The 19,458-nt window shown below is 38.3% G+C and overlaps 1 protein-coding gene across 2 annotated transcripts in view; it reads right to left on the bottom strand.

Moving 5' to 3' along the window:
* Positions 1–19,458, bottom strand: part of PCSK5 (proprotein convertase subtilisin/kexin type 5) — a 259,149-nt gene that overhangs the window by 70,292 nt on the left and 169,399 nt on the right. For both annotated transcript variants that reach the window (XM_068422259.1, XM_068422260.1), the window contains exons 11-13: positions 15,964–16,081; positions 14,706–14,894; positions 4,426–4,562 (exon numbers count right to left, since the gene is read on the bottom strand). In XM_068422259.1, the coding sequence (XP_068278360.1) occupies positions 4,426–4,562; positions 14,706–14,894; positions 15,964–16,081 (444 nt within the window). The remainder of the gene's footprint in view (positions 1–4,425; positions 4,563–14,705; positions 14,895–15,963; positions 16,082–19,458) is intronic.

The raw sequence follows: 19,458 nt of genomic DNA on the forward strand, positions 1-19,458 counted from the left end.
AACAGAGGTCTCATGTTGTATGTGTAGGAGAAAGGGTATATCATAGTTTTTCACAGCAAGCACGTCCATCGCCATAAACTCTACAGAATTAAATGCAGAAATCACATGCACTACTTTTATGAACTGTGCCCTGCATGTCTTTACGGGTAACAGATGTGGCATTACCTTACCAATGCAGGGATATGATGACATGTTAGCTCTTTGTTCTCAATTTGATTACAGGAAAACTGCAGCTCTTAATTATAAGACCTTTCAATAGCTAAACAAACACATGCACACAACAGAAATAACAAATAGGCATGATGGTGATATCAGCGTGATACATTACAGGCTACAGTGATAAATCAGAGAGGCACCATAAGTTGTGTTTAAGCACCTTTTGTTTACTTCACGTTCTGTTCGGTGCGGAGCCTAACCCCAACATGCCCAAACAGCTGACTTTGTCCACCACTAATATATGGCAGGCACTTTCAAATCTTTCTGAACAGAAGTGTTACCAGACAGCTTCCATCCCAGGGCAACCACCGCTCTAGAAAGTTGGGGCATGTATTACTAGACAGTATACAATGAACAAGGATCCAAATTCACAACCAGACTGCTTCTTGTGAAATCCAAATGCATGTAAAAACCTAACCAGTCTCAAGCACTGTTTTACATTGTGGTTAAAAGAAAGTAAAGAGAAAGCTCTCCAGCAGGATTCCTTCAGTATATCAGCTTCCTCCACAACCCTTGGTTGGGCAGGTCTATTTTTTTCTATATCTCTCCTGGCCTTACTGCCCCTTTTCTTCTAGAGTTGGGTCTTCAGGCTTTAGTTGTTATGGAGCAAAAGAAATCAGTCCCATAGAGATTAGCCACTGTAGCACTGAGAAGAGTACATATAAAGTATTGAAATCAATAAATCAGTAAGACCTATACAACTACATATGTAAAATAGGAGTGTGCAGGAACAAGCTTTAAAGTGTAAAGCAGGAAATGTAGTTGTCCACATTTAGACTGTTCTGGTGACATAAAAGTGCTGTAAAAGATGTCTGGAGAATAGCCCAGATGAACAGTTTGCAAAATGGCTCCATGTTATCTCTTTTCTAGACTTTAGTACAGGGAGTGTGCCAGGGAAGACAGAAGAGGGGAATAGCTGAAATGTGTTGCACTGTGGCTCTCCTTCATGCTTGTTGGATGAACCACTGGGTTCCGGTAGACAAAAAGGTGAAGAGCTACCCTAACTTGTTCTTCAAGCCACAGATGTTCCTGGCTGCATCAGGAAAAACAAGTGCACGATGGAATTGGAAATCATTGATTTTTGTCTCTTTTCAGTAATCTGATTAAAATTAAATTACTTAGTTGTTCTTTAATACCTCCCCTCTACCAAATTCTAAAGCACTGAAAATTAAAAAAACTCCCGAACACCAAACATCCCCCTGAATCCCTGAACAGTTCTGCTCATAGTCTATGGCTGCTTCTCCAAATACATTTAATAAATACCCCTTTTTAGTGCACTGGAAACTTTGCTCTGCATTTACTGGTGCAATCAACATCACTTAGCTAAGAACTTTCACCACTGCAAAACCATGTTGAGAAGTGATCAGTGCAGATAAAATGAAGTAAAAATTGAAACACTGACAAGGCTGTTTTTTCCTTTCAGAGCTCTAGAGGATGATAATAAAGATTTTCAAAATGCTGTGCTTAAAGTTAACCACTTGAGTATACAGCTGACTTCTAAATGACACTGGCCACCCTAGCGTTACCACAGACTTTAATAAAAAGTTGTTTGCTGCTCAGCAATTTTGAAAATCACACTGATTATCTTGGTCTTCAGTAAGGACTTACTGGCCTCATATTACGTACAGGTTTTAAAAATTTCGGCTTATGACTGATGGTTTAGCATCCTAAAAAAAAATTCAGGTTATGCAGACAAACTGAGACAGGCAATAAGAGAATGCAATTTGATGGCCAAACAGGTAGAGAGATTTGCTATCTGGCCATCTGCTGCATTAAAAAGAACATAACTCAGCTAAAGAAGAGCAGAAATAAAGAGCTAAAATTCTCATTCAATTCCATTAATTTGAACAGCAGTTGAGTGAGGCTGATCTGTGTGTTAGATTTTTTAGATAGAAAACTATCTAAGCAGCATAAAATCAGCACTTCCGTTTTGTCATAATTTTGAAATAAGAGAGTTCATTTTTATGCAAAGTGAAACGTATAAAACCCGTTGAGTTTGGCCTGTGCACCACCTGGAAAAGGAAGGAGACTGGACAACTCCGTGTTCACACATTAGAATTCCTCCTGTGCCCTGGCTTGCTCTAAGTCATGATGGAAATACTCCTACTGAGTTTGTAAGCTGCAGGAGTGATTGGACCAGCTGGCATCCCAGAAAGGCACATTTGCCTTGATCAGGTGAACTGCACATAGTCTTCATTCCAATCTGAATAATTTAACAAACCAAATTTCAACCAGGAGGAAGACAAAGTATTCCATCTCCGTATCTGGTGGCAGAAACATTAATGGGTCTTTCTTGGATAAAGTAGAATTGAAGCAATTAATATTCTTCTAGAATAGTCAACTACATGCACATGCCCTATCACACTAGCCTTTCTTGTTTTAAACCTAAAGCTTTTAAGCACTTCAGTTTGCATTTTAGTCAATGTTTCTTTATGTGTGCTTTTTCATGTAGTAGAAACAATAAAAGTACTCATACTTAGTGAGGCTCATTTGAATAGTTTTAATCACTTCCAATAACTTACGAATTAAGGAACAAACATGCTGAAAAATCCCCTATTGTTAAGTTCACAAAGATATATTTTTATAGCTTCAAGTACTTTAAGTTAACATCTATGTCTTAAAATTCAGAACTGATTTTTAGCAAATCAGTTAGAAAACTCTTACTGCTTTGTGAGTTTACTTAGCTGCCTGAGATGGCATGTATCTTTTATTTCACTGAATTATAAACTAATTCTATTGCTGATGTCATTGTAGTCCTAAATATAGTTTGCAGTAGAATTCTTATAATTAATTTTATCTACCAGAAAGCAGTAATCAACTAGATTTGTCACTTCCAATGTAATATGATTGCATACTGACATGCTCTCCAATCAGTGTTAGTTTAGATTTAGTGACAAATGATTTTTGATACATCAGCAGTATTCATGTCTAACATGTTTTAGTCTAGATTATTTGTTTAAGTGATATTTCACCTTTGATTATTTTTATTAAAGGGTTTCCACCTACTTTGATGTGGGGCTCCGAAGGAAGGACTATATTCAGTATTCATGCACAAACAGTGGCATTTTTGTCTGTGTATAATGTATCTATTTCAAAATGGTTTTTAAGGTTTACATTTTCAGTAAGTCCAAAGGCAAGTATATACTCTTCTCTCTTAACCAGCAAACAGAAGTAAGCATGTACTCCCATGAGTCCCTTTGACAGACCTTCTGTAAATCTCCAGTTCTTTCAAAGTGCTCATACTGAAATACGTGAATGAAATCGATCCGTGCAGTGGGATTTAAAAGCAGAAGAATGTTTGTAGACTCAAAAATTCTTACTAGGAGCACAGTTTGTGAGAGGATGAATGCCAGGTCTGAGCACCCTGCCCATACACACAGGAGCACGATGCAACCTACCAGTGGTAGCAAGCCATGACTTTCTTCTCTTGTATAATGGGATTTTCTAGTTGGGTAAACACCGATAAATGCCACTTTTTCTTACGGATAGGATAAAAAATACAAAGAAAAGCAACATCAAAATAAATCCCTGGGCCCTATATAGCTGATATAGGCCACGTAAATATAGGATATATCACCATGAATGTCACGGGCAATATGAACACAGGAGAGCAACTCTGGGCTGCTGTAACTTATGTTGAAGACCTGTCTGATAAATCTTCAACATCCAAGAAAACAGATGCCTGCATATGGAGATACTATAACTTTCAAATGTTGCACATGCAGTTTCATGCAGTTTTGTATCTTTTTCGTGGAAAACTCTGCCTAGTAAAGATTGGGCTTCGTTTAAAGCACTGAATCTTTGTAACCTGTCAGATGGTACAGGGGTCTGTCTCTGCTTGAAGAATTCATGTTTGGTATGAGGTAGCTCTAAATGGCCAAAGTCTCTTCTTATACTTCGAGGCAACACATGTGACTGCAAGAAAGAGGGCAGTTTACCTCTGAGAAGGTGAAATTCTCCACGGAAACCAGAAGTAAGTTCAGAATAAAAGAAAACCACATGTCTTAAATGGCAAATAACAGCAACATAAAAATGAAGAGTGCATTGATAACTGAAATTAAGAATAATGCTCTTCATATCTCTGTCTTCACACTAAAACCAGTGAGATGTTCCAGTTGTAAATAAAACATGGAAAACAGTCAAGGCAGTATTAGCAACTGTAGGCATTCTTCTGAATTCACTGAGCCGAAATAAAGGTTAGAGTCATACCTGGAGTCTTGAAATTTCTCAGCTGAGATGGAGTGTCACAGATTTCCAAGATCCAGTCACCTGCTGCTTTCTCGCTCCAGCAGTGAGTAGTCATAAACTCCCAGTTTTTGAATCCTTCCATGGAATGATCAAACAGCCTAAAATAAATCATAATTATTTTAATTTTAATTTTATTTGGGGAGTTAAGCTTCCAAGTCTGCAAACTCTTGAATGATATACTAATTAGCCAATTCATTCATCTGTGCCTTTACATAACGTTACTCATGACGGTTTTCCCACACATATTTCAAGTACATTCAACAGTTTCTTGTTGTTTTGATGGAAGAGGTTTTTTACATGCCATCACTTGTCATAATGTGAAAGAGAATGGGAAGAGAATTTATTGCAAAAAAAAAAAATACTGATACTGTTTAATAAGATTCATGTGTCTCGGGAAAAGTGCATAAAATACAGCATACCTGTTGTTTTAACAGCATGATGTAAATACAAACAACTCGTAAGTTGGAAAGTTTCTGTAACATTTATTTTTGGCTTTGGATTGGAATACCTAAAAGGGTTTAAAAACAATAAAAAGTATTGTGACTGAGACAATATGTGTGACTTCTTGTGAGGAAATAAAATGTAACTGAGACATTGGTCTCAATCCTCAAATGACGAAGGTATCACTCTCTTCAAACACTTGACAGAATTGAGTTTGGGTAAAACTGAGAGACTAATGGTTTCTGATGGTTTCATCTAACTAACAACATTACCATAATTTGATTACCTAGGTCATGGGTGAAGAGGTTGGAGCTTAGGCCTGGATTACAATAATTTCTAGTATGGGGGCCCAGTTCAGAGGCTGCAATGTGATGCTGATCCCATGGGGGAAGGGGAAGAAGGACTGGCCAGAGATTTTATTGCTAAAACTGGAATTTATTAATGAGATTTTGGAAAGACACAAGAGAATTTGCAATTTTATGCAGTGCTTACAGCGTGTTGCCTGATACTCCAAAGCTATTGATGGGAGGTGCACTCTAATCAAGACTGTTGCCTCCAATAAAATGGCATGGCTCAGTTCTAAAAAATACATATATATACACATGCATATATATGTATGTGTATATATATTTCTATATAGATACATGCATATATATATTATGTATGTATACCTCTTTTTTATATATGCATATATATATACATCTATATGTATTTATATATATTTATCACTATTTTAATTTCACCTTTATGTGCGAAAATTCCACTAGTAATAGCTATGGTTAAATCTTTTTCATAAAACAAGATCTCTACAGTAGAAAATCCAATAGATTTAAAACTCCTTTCCATAAAATAGAGAAAAATCTAGTATTAGACTACAAAAGTACTACGATATTTTGCACTCATTTGATTCTTTATTGTTATTTTCTAAGCCAATTTCAGGCTTTATTCTCAAAAGGTTGTGAAGTTCAGCAAACATTGGGAAAGCAGGATACTTTGGTAGCAATGTGAGTATGCGTCAATTTCTGGTATAAATTGTCACACAGGTTGTGAATAAAATGCCATACTTCTTGCTGAAAACTTTGGTCAGTCAGAGGCATGGGGTCAGGTACTGCATATCCACACTTACTGCAATGGGACCTGTATGGACTTGCATGCCTGATGCACTTCATAGGATTCAGCCCAAAGCTGATTTTCATGCTCTCATTCATGCAACCTTTTTCCATTTTAAATGAATGCCTATAATAGCATTCTTTTTTATTAGTGTTGATAACATTAAACCAAAATATAGATATATATTTGAATTGGGCTTGATAATTGGGTGAGATTTTCTTCTGATGCAGTTCTGTGCCTGTATGTGTGTGCGTCTGTATGTGTGTGTATACATATATATTCTGCCAGCAGAATCTGCCTGTTTCATGTCACTATTAAAGCAGTTGTTTGAATAAAGCAAATTTCACAAACACATGGAACACATAATTTACTGAAAGGGTAGAAATTATTATGTAGTTATTACCCAGTGTTTGCATGTGGGTATGTTCAAGTCATTATATAGGTTATTTCCAACAGTCAAATTGTCACACCGTGTTTTGCTGATAACTAATGTATTACTTTCTAAACACTCTGCCTAACCACTAAGGCAGGAATATTCCTCTTTGCCATTGCGGCAACTAAATTATATAGAATTATGTAAGTACTGTGCAATTACATTGTAAATTCTGTATTCACTGGGCTTCCATTCACATACATAGAAACACAAGTTGCTGTTTTAGTACTACTGTAATTAGTCCAATATTTTCCACAGCATTTTTTGTTTAAGGGTGTTTATTTGTCATGTTTCTGAATTTTAAATTGCTGTCAGATTTCCATTTTGATATTGCATCATTCTTTTATGTAATGAGGAAGAGACAAAAATCCCTTATGACTTTATCATAGGTATATAAAAACACCTTTACCTAAAATATGCTGTGCCCAAAACTGTAAGCTTTCATATGCCCATCTGTGGAATCGGGGAAAATCTGGTAATATTCTTTCATAAATTGACTAGTTTTTGGAAAGAATACTTCTTTGGGAAAGATTTGGATTTTATAAAGTAAGGTTTAAACTGGAAACTTTTAAGGTATGGACTGTGTTTCTACAGAAGATTCTATAAATAAGTCAAAAAGCTACAGACATCAAAAGAACAGATAACAAAAAAGTAGAAAGGTACTGACTTTGAGGCTGTCTGTATGTGTATATCGTATACACTCAACGGTCCAAGTATTTTTGTGTTGCTCTGCTTATGCACTAAACTCTCAAATCAAAGAACCTGTGAGGCAGTACACGGATTTCCCTTTTAGTGGTGTTGAATGAATGAAGTGATCAAATGTTCAGGTGTACTTCTCATTATTTAGAAAGAAATACATATAGAATAGGATCTTTTAAGGATCATGGAGCCAGTCCAGATAGTTAATTGATACTGTTATTTGTCAGATTGATACCGAGTCAAAATTCATATCAAGGACACACACACAGCTTATCATGGACTAGTAAATTATTAGTATATGGTCTGATGAACTGTTAGTTGACTGTTACAGGTTATTATAGATCAAAATAGTTAAACAAGATTATTAGAATAACTGATAATTTTTATGACCATGATCATACACATCTGCATCACCTGTACTCATGCATGCTACATGCTTTTAAGTACCAAAGTGAGTAACAGCATTTGAATCTTTATAACTTTTTTGTTAACCACAACAGAATGCCAGATTTGTTATTAAATTACTCAGGTGACCTGTCTTAGTAACAGGACATTCAAGTAGGGGTGGATGTGACTACATGACTGACTATATCCAGAGAAACTAATCATGGGCTGCTGCTTACATTGAATAACATTATATTTAAAAATAATGACTCTTCTCTGAGAAATTTTATGACATACTCATCACATGTCATATATAGGTCTATATAAGAATATATATGTTACAGAGTGTAGAGTAAAATAATGATGTCCTTAAAACAAATGCAAGAGTCTTGGCTTCTTCCACTGCCACCACTTCAGCCTAGGAATTGCATCACCTTTCTATTTAAGAATGTAACTTCAAGCAGAAATATTAATCTGTAATCAAATTTTAGAGCCAGAGGAAGACAATTAGCCAGTTTCTTGGAATCCCACAAGTGGAACATAAGGCTAGTCTCTCACAGTTAAATCTACTAGTGTTAAAAAACCTACGAAACAAGTGTGTCAGCCTTTTAGTAAAGAATCTCTAAGTTCCTAAATGCTCAGAAGAATTTGTTTTAATGTTTAATTTCATGTGAGAAAAGGTGGTGGGGGTAAGGGGATCCATTTGGTAATACCACCATCTCCCACCACGAACAATAAAAGGCAAATGCATAGAAGGAGCTCTTTTATTATCAAGGTCTTTTTTTCATCTCAGAAGGTGCAGCTACACCTGACTGACAGCCATGCTTGTATATTGTGTATTGAATGACTACGCTGAGAGCCAGGAAGCCCTACACTGGCTGATGGCTGGAGCTGCAGTAGTGCAGCTGGCAAGAGAAGGCTATTTTCTCCTCTGTAGCAGCAGTCTTTGTTTATGATGTGCTCCAGCCTATTAAATTGGCAGCCTGACAGGCAAGCTGTCCTTGCCCACTAGTCTAACTGGCCACAAGATTTCAAGTGAGCTTACTGTTTGAAAGGAGTACAGAGTGCCTTCCCAAGCTGCGCACCTGAAAATGCTTTGGTCAACTATTCTCCTTAGACCAGCTCTTCTCCACAAGGTTCAATCACCAGCTCCCTGTGAGATGTAGTCCCCGAGGAAGAGCAGACAGCTCAAACTGACTTAACCAAAGCTTCAGCCAGACCCTACTGCCCACCTGCACTGAAGTATTCAGGAAAAAAAGAAATGGTCAGAGAGCACACAGGCACTTCAGAAGCCTTCTCACCTACACGTGTCAGGGAAGATCACTTAAAGCTTCTGGATGTGGATCTAAAGAAGATGTATTTAAAATGTATGCATACACTTTTTTTTTTTTTTTTACATTTCCATTTTACATCTGGTTATCACAGTTAATTTTATGAAGCAACAGAGATCTCTGAGCTGTCGTGATAAAGTTGTTTAGAGAAGAGTAGCATGAACAATAGGGTACAGTGCTTGCCAGCCTGAAGTAGTGGATAGTACAGCAACTACCATCTTTAACTATGCAGGTCTTGTCCCCAGGGGCTACACATGTCCACTTGAAATGCTCCATCACGACCTTTAGACATGTCAAGCTGCTGAGCTCCACACATCACACTGGTCAGCCAGCTGTGTGGCCGATACTTATAGCTGTCTTCTTAAAAGCTGCATGTGCTTTTCTACTGAATTGGCAGTAAACCTTCAGAAACCTCACTCTTAACAGACAGATATCCTAATGCAAGAGGACGAATGAACTTGGTGTCATATATACAGACTTTTCCTACCCTATCTTATGTTTGAAAAGGGACATCTGATTAGGGTATGGGCAGCAGGGGACACTGACTGTCCATCACACAATCCAGTTTATTCCAAGTGAAACTCAATGTAGTAAGTGTTACAGTAAGATTGAGGTGGGGCTGGTTTCTATAAGGCTGGGAAAAGATTAATTCATTCTCACTATAGTAGCTGGGGCAAACCTATCTGCAGGAAGTAGAAATCCTAGGCATTCTTCCTCAGCCTGTCTTAAACAGCTCCTCTCTTTTTCTGTTTGGTTCAATACAAACTTCAAGCTGAGTCTTTTAGCTGGATCCTAAATATGTCCCTAGCCACTTTTCACTCCTGCTTTGACTATGGAAAATTAAGTCAAACTTTTAATGATGGGTTCTAATTTTCCACTAAAATGGAATTTGAGGTATTGAATTCTAATACATGCCTACCCTGCAGATCCCTGATTAATTCTTTACTTGTCTCAATCATAAAAGGTAGGCATGTGTCACTCTAAATCTCAGATATATTGCACTGCATTCTTCTTCCACAGTTTTCTTTGAGTAAGTTCCAGGATCAATTTTAGAGTTACATGGAGATAGTGTCACTTACATGCATTCATAAAGTTGTTTAGAGAAGAGTAGCATGAACAATAGGGTACAGTGCTTGCCAGCCTGAAGTAACGGATAGTACAGCAACTACCATCTTTAACTATGCAGGGCATAGATGAGTGTGCATTTACTCTTTTGCAAGAGAGTACAAAATGCATTTTGTGTGCATTTACTCTTTTGCACACAAAACCCATTAGTCTCTTCTGCAGAGCTGAGTAAATCAACAGTATTTCTTCCCCTCTTTGATTAAACAAAAAAAAGACTTTTTTTTTAAAATTGACGTTGCATCTGTAGTATCCCCAGAACTCCTCACCCTATCTACTGCTAATACTGCCAGGGTATAAAAAAAAAAAAAGATTTTTAGAGGTATTGACATTGCAATGGCAGTTCAAAGAATGGTTGGTAGAAGGGTAGTGGACGTCTACTCACACGACAAAACAAAAAAAAAAAAGGAAAAAAGATATGGACAACTTGAATGAAACAAAACATAGCAAGTATGAGTTGGGCGAAATAGTTTTCTAAGAACTGCTTCATCCTGTAGACATAGTACAAGCAAAGGATTATTTTTTGCTCATCCTGGACTTAATAATACCACCACAGAGACCTCTTCAGTTACTGAAACAGTGAGACTCAGTGTGAAGGTTGGCCCTATCCTTTTCATCATATTTGGATACGTAAAATGTTGTTTTTGTTATTAGAGTATAATGTGTAAACTGCAATAAAGATGTAAGACAGACTGGTTCGGAAATCACAATGTGCTCCTACAAAGAAAAGGTTTCCTCGACTTCTGATCACCAAGACTTTTAATGAAATAAACTAGCAAGTAAGATTAGATGAGAATACCTTGTTTTTGACCTAAGAGTTTCCCACAGAGGAGGATATTATTAAAATTTACTAATTATCTAAGGTTTCATGATAGGAAAAAGATGGTCACAAAAATACTTCCCTTTGTTACTGAACAGAGGTATTATTAATATCAGTGCCATATAAGAATAGGAAGCTAGTGGACCGGAAATTTGCCACCATGTGGCTAAAAAATTTCAGTTATGCAGTTCGAATGGCAGCAGCTGCTTTAAATTTAAAGGGCAAGAATTAAGTAAGCCATGACTTCAGTGGGAGACAAATGATCCCTAAGTTTGCTTCTTCTATCCTCTTTGTATTTAGCCTCTCCTCCATAGCCCCCCTGTACTGAGTGTGTGTTAGAACTGACCTTGGTACATCTCAAAAACACTCAGAAACCCATGCTGCCAAATCCAACGGCCAATTGTTTTTGAAAAGGGGATACTGTTCCCGTTTGGACTTAACTGTAGCCTCATCCTCACACCAGCCAGCACTTTCCAAGCCTGTATTTTCCTCTGCTGCAGTACATCCAATGTAATCATGTTTAGTACTTTCCAAACAACAAAGCAGATGTTCCCTGTAATGCAGTTTTTGAAGAATGCACATAAGGCTCAAGCCAGTGACAATGTAATCCACCAAATGCCTGCACAGGAATCCACATCGCCTCTGACTAACAAGTTTTCTTACTGAAGTCATTTTAGGGGATGCCAACATTAAGGATAAAATATGCAGAAAAAAGGCCAAATATTGCGTTGAGGGACCTACTCGTCAATGCACCAGAAACTACACAATGACTCTTCCAGAACTGGTGGAGAAGGAGTGCACATGTGCAAAATATACCTTTTGCACTTTAAGACATTTTACCAGCAAACTGTTTCAAATTAAACCCAGATGAGTAATGGTAAAGCAATGAGGTTTTCCCTGGGTTCAGTAAAAACAGCTGGTACTGCTGCTATTAATCATGTACATGTGCATTAAAAGGTCTTGTATGTCTGAGAAAAGCATCTCAGTCAGGTAGTAGCAATGTACAACAACCTCTGGGACCTTTGCCTATAGAAAAAAAGCGCAGACTGCTTGCTGCCAATGCATCCCTGCATGCTACTTGTACTTGAATGCATTTATTCTGATGCCCTCGTCAATAATACTTTAAAAATCAAATGCCTTCTAATTAAATTCTCATATTAGTGAATAACGACACTCCTGCTCCAGGTTTTATTTTATAACATGGTGCTAAAACATACACACTCAACAACACTCAGTATACCACTAATTGCAAAGCCACTAAGCTGTAAGACTTCTTCCAGCAAGACCAAATAAAAGAAGCCTTTAAATACCATTTTGAAAAGTACTGCGCCCGTATCCATCACTTTACCCTAAGAAAAGGCTTGTGAAGACTCTAGGTATTTCAGACCCAGAGTTTGCAAAATACATTTATCCCTTAATAGCCTAGAGTTGTTTGTTTCAGCCAAATGTGACTGACAAATCAGTATATCTCTGAAGCTTGCATGCAAAGGGAATTTCTGGTGTGACTGTATGAATATTGGCTCTGTCATGAATAATTTTTTTTTTGGAAAGTGGCAAAACATTAAAAGGCCTTTCAAGTTTATTTGTGTTCTGGTTAGCCTTCTGATAGTATGGGATAAGAAACAGCTCAACATCACCTTATTTTAATACACACATTTGTGTTCTCTCTCTCTACCATAGGTATAGAAAAGAATTACTTTCTAAGGTGCAGGGGTTACAAAGAGGCTGATTGAATTAAACTTTGTACCTATTCCACATACCAGTCATCACCAGAGGTGAACTGTGAATACTGGAATGTCTTTATCTCCCACTTGCTGTGAGTCAGCTGCAAGATATGAAAGCCTAGAGCCAAAAGTTAGCTGTGTTAAGACCACTGGGTTTACACGAGATTGTTTTGCTTGGATACCTAATTGGAGGACTTTTAACTTTTTTCATTTTGAAGCATGGAAGAACTGCTGCATGAAAATGAAATAGAAAACTAAAGAAGGATTTCTTCAAACAGAAAAACAAAAGCCTGTTTCATAACTGCTTAGAGGATAGAAGCCTGCCTCTGCACTGGTTAGCAGAGAACAAGTTCTTTGTTCAGTGTAGCAGGGAGTTACACAGATATGTGTGTCCAGGTGCGTTACCAGCAAGGCACTGACAACACTCATAATGAAACACAGGAGATATTCTAGAGGGCTCCAAAATTCCAGGACAACTTTCTCTCCATTTGATGAATAAATGTCTACAGAGTATTTTCAGTACACTTTTTCTTTTAAATTAACCTAATCTCTAATGAAAATGTAGCTTCACACTTCAATCAGAATCAAGTCCATTTGAGCTTCACCTGTCTCCAAAACAAGACAAGAGGAAAGATAAGTCCTTCTACCACTGAGGAACAGCAAGACACACCAGTCTCCAGGGCTAGATAGTGACTATATCAGCAAATCTGGCTGGGGGAATGCAGATGATGAGGCAGTCTGGAAAGCAGGCCACTCCCAATTCTTTAAAAGCCCTGAAGAGTAGGACTGGGGATATAAACTTTTGTGAAGACTTGAGTGTGACAGCAGAAGGGTTCTCACAACATAGCTTTGACACATGGCACCTTTTGCAGTTTCTGAGATATATAACATCAGCTAACATCAACTTTTGTGTGGGAGCCATGCTCTGTGTCCAGCAGAATGGAAGTCATCTAAATCTGCTAGGTCCCAAGGAAAAAATCTTCCTTATTATACTATGGTCCCATCAGGAAGAAGATTTTCTAGCCAGTTGGAGAAGTATAGAAGCATCTCTTATTCTAACTGTAACTTATTGCTACATTTGGAAATGGGGTAGAGTTTGAGAAGGTTTCTGGGGTTTCTTAGTGCTTTAACCATCTCTGGTAGTAGGCAGTGCTCTTGATCATTGATTTAGCAAGATTTATCTGGGAAGGACTGCTAATGTTTTCTTCCAAGAAAATCCCTGCTAGTAGACCAGAGAAATAGAAATATCACTGGGAAGACTTTCAGTTTGCTGAGGACAAATACTAATGATGGACGTTATCTTCAGGGACTGAAATTGCACTGATGTTGGAAATGCTGCATTGGATAAAGAGATACTTGTTTGAGTCCAGTCTGGAGAAAAAGAGACAATCTAATGCAGTGTCACAGTTTCTCCAAGAACATAATACAGAGTTGACAGGATGAGAAAAAGGACTGATCTTTCTTAGCGGTTTTTGTTAGCGTGGCCAGACGTTCAAAAGCAAGTATCTATCACAGATCTGTGGGATGAAGGCAATGGCTGACTTTAAAAAATTTTAATAGACTGTTTACAAATGGACTCATATGTTTCAAAATACTAGTGCAACTTCTCAGCTTTGTTCTACAGGAGCCTTTCATGGGTTGAGCATACTAGTTCAATAAGCAAGGGGAAAAAAAGGATATGGAAATTGGTAACATCAGGAGTCATAACCATATTCACAAAGCTTAAAGAAAATAGCAATAGAGAACTACTATTCTGTCTGATTATTATTACTAGTCAACAAGGATAAGAAAGGAGAAAAATGAAAAATAAGTGCCAACAGTATGTAGAAATACACTTCCATTCAGCTTCCTTCTGTAACACTTAGCCTGTTACCATTTTCTTCACATTTTCCAGCCATCTATTGGTGAGCCACACAAGACTATCGAAATTGACTAGTCTTTGGTTTGGAGATGATGTCCTTCAACAGCTTTACAGTCTACTATTCTACTGATAAAGACAGAGATTGCCATCTTTGAGTTCATTTGCACTTCATTCTCTCCATCTCTCAGAAAAAATAATTACCCTGTGTCTGCCAGAGAACCTACTGTAACGACTTGACGGTTCTTTGCTGATGCTGCAGTCTCAGTGCAGGCTCTGTACACTGACTGGATGGTGAAGTTGTGCTGTCATACTATACCTGTTGGCCAAAAGCTGTGACCTAGTTCCAGAAGGAGAGGTTAGGTAAATTGCCAAGTCTCCACGTCGAGGATGAGTAATAGTGATGCGCACAATGACATGCTCCAAGTAGATCACATGGTGGTTAGGATTATCTGAACAGCCAGTGGCTTTGTAAATTGAACGGACAACGCTGTCAGGTCGTATTGTTCTACAATATAAGCATATAAAACAACATCAGCATTTCTTGCTTGTTCTGTAAAATACGCAACCACATCTTTTTTTGCGTAGTAGTGAATGACAGTGTTGGACAATTGTTTCTGAGAAGTCAGTTGCCTATAACTGTTAGTTTTAACTTTTCCTAGCTGAAACTATCACCACTGGGTAATTATTTTACTGCAGCTAATAGCAACTACCTGGCTTTCTGTTAAACATGTACACATGCTACAAAAACCTGCAATAGGAATAAGCCTTTGGGACGGAGCATTTTTGTGGATTAGTGGCCAGCTGAGAATTGTTGGGATTGTCATGGGATCACAGCTGGTTGTTAAGCCCCAGGAAATGCCTGGCATAGCCATAGTCCTTCCTTACGTAATAGCAAGTATGACATGTTAACTGTACCAAATGGCATCTGACTCAGCTGGTTTAAATTGGCACGACATCCTTGCAGACTATACCAGTTATGGCTCAAGCCTGTGAAGCATATTTATCAAACAATAATCTTAATACTTTGGAAATGTGCCTTGTGAATGATGCTGCCTCTGTATCCACAGACTGCACATACAGAATTTTGCTCTTAAGCCTGGTTCTATAGAGATGCTATCCCAGAAAGCAGAAAGCAGTTTAGTCTCAGCCTCTGAACTAGAGACTCTCCTGAGAATGTTTGAGAGAGACAGTATCATGCACTATTTTAATGGAAAGCGTATTTGCTTGTTAGATCCTGGACTGATAGGTGTGTACTCATCTTACAAAGGTGACTGCAGTGCACTCAACCAAACATCATTCTTCTTTTGTGCATCATCTATACCAGAATCAATCATTATCCAGCCTGGCTTGTTTTACACCTTCAATTTCTGGGGTGTTCTTTAAACTAGGGCCTTTTTCCAAGCACTACAGGGAACAATGTTTACAGGCAAATGACCTGACATCTGTGAAAGTGACAGAGATCTTCAGTATAGCTTTGAAAATGACACATTATACACAATGCAAGGGAGGGGTAAATTATACCCAATTTCCTTCCATAAGTTTATGCCAGCAAGAGTTTTGGCAGCGGGTATTACTTGATTTGCCGATCCGTGTTCTCCACGCACACATGCTGTGGAGGGACTGTTGTCCACTTTTCTGCTTCTATCACCATTGCTTCAGCATCCATCAGTCCAAATCCATACAGGTGGCTCACTGCAAGGTACAAACAGAATGGTTGCAGTTATAGGACAAAACCTTGTTTTTCGTCATAAACTAATTCCAGAGAGTCACATCCTAACAGAAGCTGCTTCTTTTCTACTTCTTCCCTGCTTTTGCACAAAGCCCAAAAATCTCTTTGCCAGAAACAATAATGTCTATCTAGTTTGTTCACTGAATCTGTTCACTGTTTTATCACAGAAGCGGCAAATGACCATCATGAATAACACTGCCTTACCATGAGGAGCATGGACCAGAACTGCAGAACACCAGGGAGTACAATTGTCTCTGATTGCCCTTTGTCCATGTGCCTTAATTCAGCCCAGTCTTCTTATACGATATAATGTTAGAAGGTGTAAAGAACCAGAGGAGGGTTGTTTCTGCTACTCAAATACCAAACACATGCATGTACGTAAATATTGAAGGTAACTGAAACAATAAATTTAAGAAGGAACAGACTGTCTTTTGTAACTTCTGTACGCTCTTAACTTCCCTGAGCGTAAGCAGCATGTGGATGATCTCCTATTCATGTACACAGTATGGTTGCCACTGGCCAGCCAACCAGCTAGATCCAACATCTCTGTAAAGCTGTCTGCATGATGAGGGTGAAAAGCAATGGTATTTGAAGTTCAAGGCCCTAAAGATAATCTGGTTCTCACACAGAGTCTGTGTCACAGAGGCTCCTTCCTCTACCTCCTTTTTAGATCTGCAGATGAAGGACAGATCTGCAGATGAAGTTAGTGCTGGAGAGAGCTGTTACCATTGCTGTCAACCTCTGATTTTATCTACTGTATGCATTGCACACACAGTGGTACTAAGCCTGGAGGTTAGCACTCTGCTGATGCTCATTCCTGGATGTTTCATCCTCACTTCTACCTGCCTTTCATGCCATGGAGAGCCAACAATGGTCCCCTTGCAAGAAATGTAATGCCTAGTAATTTAACGCCTAGTAATTTAACTTTAATGCCTGAATGCCTTCTACTCAAAGAAGCAGAAGGCTTTAAAGCACCATCTTTCTTAGGATACAAAAAAATCGAACTTTCAAATGCCCAACATCTACACAAGGTGAAGCATTTCCAACAGACTTGTGCCAGTTTTATATCTTTCACTTTTTTGTAATTTTAAGAGTACTTAACTTGATGTAACTATTTCAAGAGTTCCAGCAGTTCACAAAGGCTAAATGTTTCACTTACTGAATCAGCTGTGTGTTTTTGCTTGGTGTTCCAATCAAAACAGAAGCTTGCAAATGGATTTTGATGAATTAGAAGAGCTGCTAGCCATGTTGTTTTATTGTGACAAATCGGTGCTCTTTGTAAAGTTCTGACAGGAGATGGTCAAAGAAAAAAGCTTCCAGAGGGAGGAGTTTAGATCGCAAATATTAATAAATAAGTTTTGCTTGCTACCACAGTCAGTGCTACCAGAAAACCCTCAGAAAAACGTAAGTGCTATTTTAATCAGTAATGCGACAAGGCATGGTGTAATTCTTTCCAACTGCACTTCGCAGAGGGTTTCTGAAAGCAGCCTTCATTCATTGCCAAACCAGAATTCAAAGGACTTCATCCAAAAAAACCCCAACCTTGTCAAACAAATAACAGTTCAAAGCATAAAAATAATCAGTGCTTAAGGATCCTATCTTCCAAATATGGCAGTATCTAATACTGTCTGAAACTGTCAACTGAAGAGAGTTCCTCAATGGAAAATACTGCAAGGCGTAACGACTGTGTAATGAACTGGTTTTCTTCCCATCTCCTCCCCCTTCAGCCCCAAACTGAAGTGCACATAGCATCGAAATGTTCATTTGGAGAGAACTAAACACAGTACTTCTGCCAAATGAGGCAGGTACCGTTTTCAGAAATAAAACTCAATGACTAAAATATATGAAAATAATTAAATTCAGCCCTCTTTCAGCTTTCTGAATTCTCTTTAATGCATTCCACAAATAAATGGACAGGGAAAGGGACATCCTATTTTTTCACGTTGGTGGAGGCAGCCAGCCAGAAAAAGGGCAAGGAAAACTTAGATAGAGAAACTGTTTGGACTGTAAAGACGGTTCCTGTGATGGAAATCTCCTCAGTCATAGATGTCATCTTGCAAAAACTGCATCTGCTGATGAGATCATGTTTATCTGTGAAGTCATTTGTCTGTTCTTACACTGCATGCATTGCCCTGATACTTAAAATTTTAATTAATAATCATTCTGTCTGCTCTGAAGAACAGTGGGAGGAACAAGAGTGTTAACTCACATGGTCTGTAACTGTACACAGTTACTCTGTGTAGTCCTACATTTAAACAGTGAGGGATTCAATTTTCATGAATGGAAAAATCTTTTGAGCTAACCCTTAGAAAATGCATTTTTAATTCCTGACAGGTAGAACTTGCACTGAGTTAGCGCTCAGGATGTCAGTGATAAGATGCCATGTGTTCAACCCAACTACTGAACTCGAGGAAGAGCCAAATTTCTCCTCAACTCACCTTTTCTCACCCAGAAATAAAGGCAGAAGAGCACCTAACATTGCCACTACCAGGCAGTGACCTTCTGATGGAAACTTAAGTGGCTTTTAAACCACCTCACCCTAGAATTTTTTTGCCCTAATATGCACATTGAAAATACAAATAAAATCTAGAGAGTGAACTTTCTCTCTTTCCTACACTAAAAATTACCTGGAAGATAGAATTGTGTTCATTTTTCATCCAGGAGAAAAAATTACCACACAAGGTTATGTAGTTACATTAATTGCCCGTGATTCAATGCCTAAACTCTCTTGCATGAGAGCAGAGGTGGGAGTGAGAAGTTCTGCACCTGCTGGCTTTTTTTCCCCACAGCTGAAACAGAAGTACATTTTTTTCCTTGAAAGGCCTTGAAATAAAAACTTCCCTTGAAATAAAAACTTCCTGATAGTCAGGAGTGCTCCTAAATCCTTCCACGTGGGAAGCTTCCAGGCAGCTGACATTTGGCTGTCTGCAATGTTTGCACTTCAAAGTGCTTGATCCAGTGGGTTGGTTAAGCAGCTGCAGGTACTAGCAGAGGCCCATAATTTTCAAAGACTAAATAACAGCAATTTAGGTAAGAATCACAGAGTTAACAAAAGCAGTTGATCCCCACGTGTCTTAGAGAAGAAAGCAGATTTTGTTTCCTACTGCCTTCAAATTGCGCCCCTTCATCTGTGTATGTGCTAGTACTGCTGTGAACTCTATGCCAGGGTGCCCCTCCCAAAGGTTAAAAATGACCTCAGTGGTCCACATGGGGCCATAAGTGTCTTCTGGGAAACATCTGTAACTGCCACTGATCTGTATGCGAATGGTACCGAGCTAACTTCTGCTAACCCAGATAGAGAAGCAGTATTTGAAAGGTACTGATGATTGCAGAGTGAGAT

The sequence above is a fragment of the Nyctibius grandis genome, chromosome Z, assembly GCF_013368605.1.
Source record: "Nyctibius grandis isolate bNycGra1 chromosome Z, bNycGra1.pri, whole genome shotgun sequence".
Classification (NCBI taxonomy): Eukaryota; Metazoa; Chordata; class Aves; order Nyctibiiformes; family Nyctibiidae; genus Nyctibius; species Nyctibius grandis.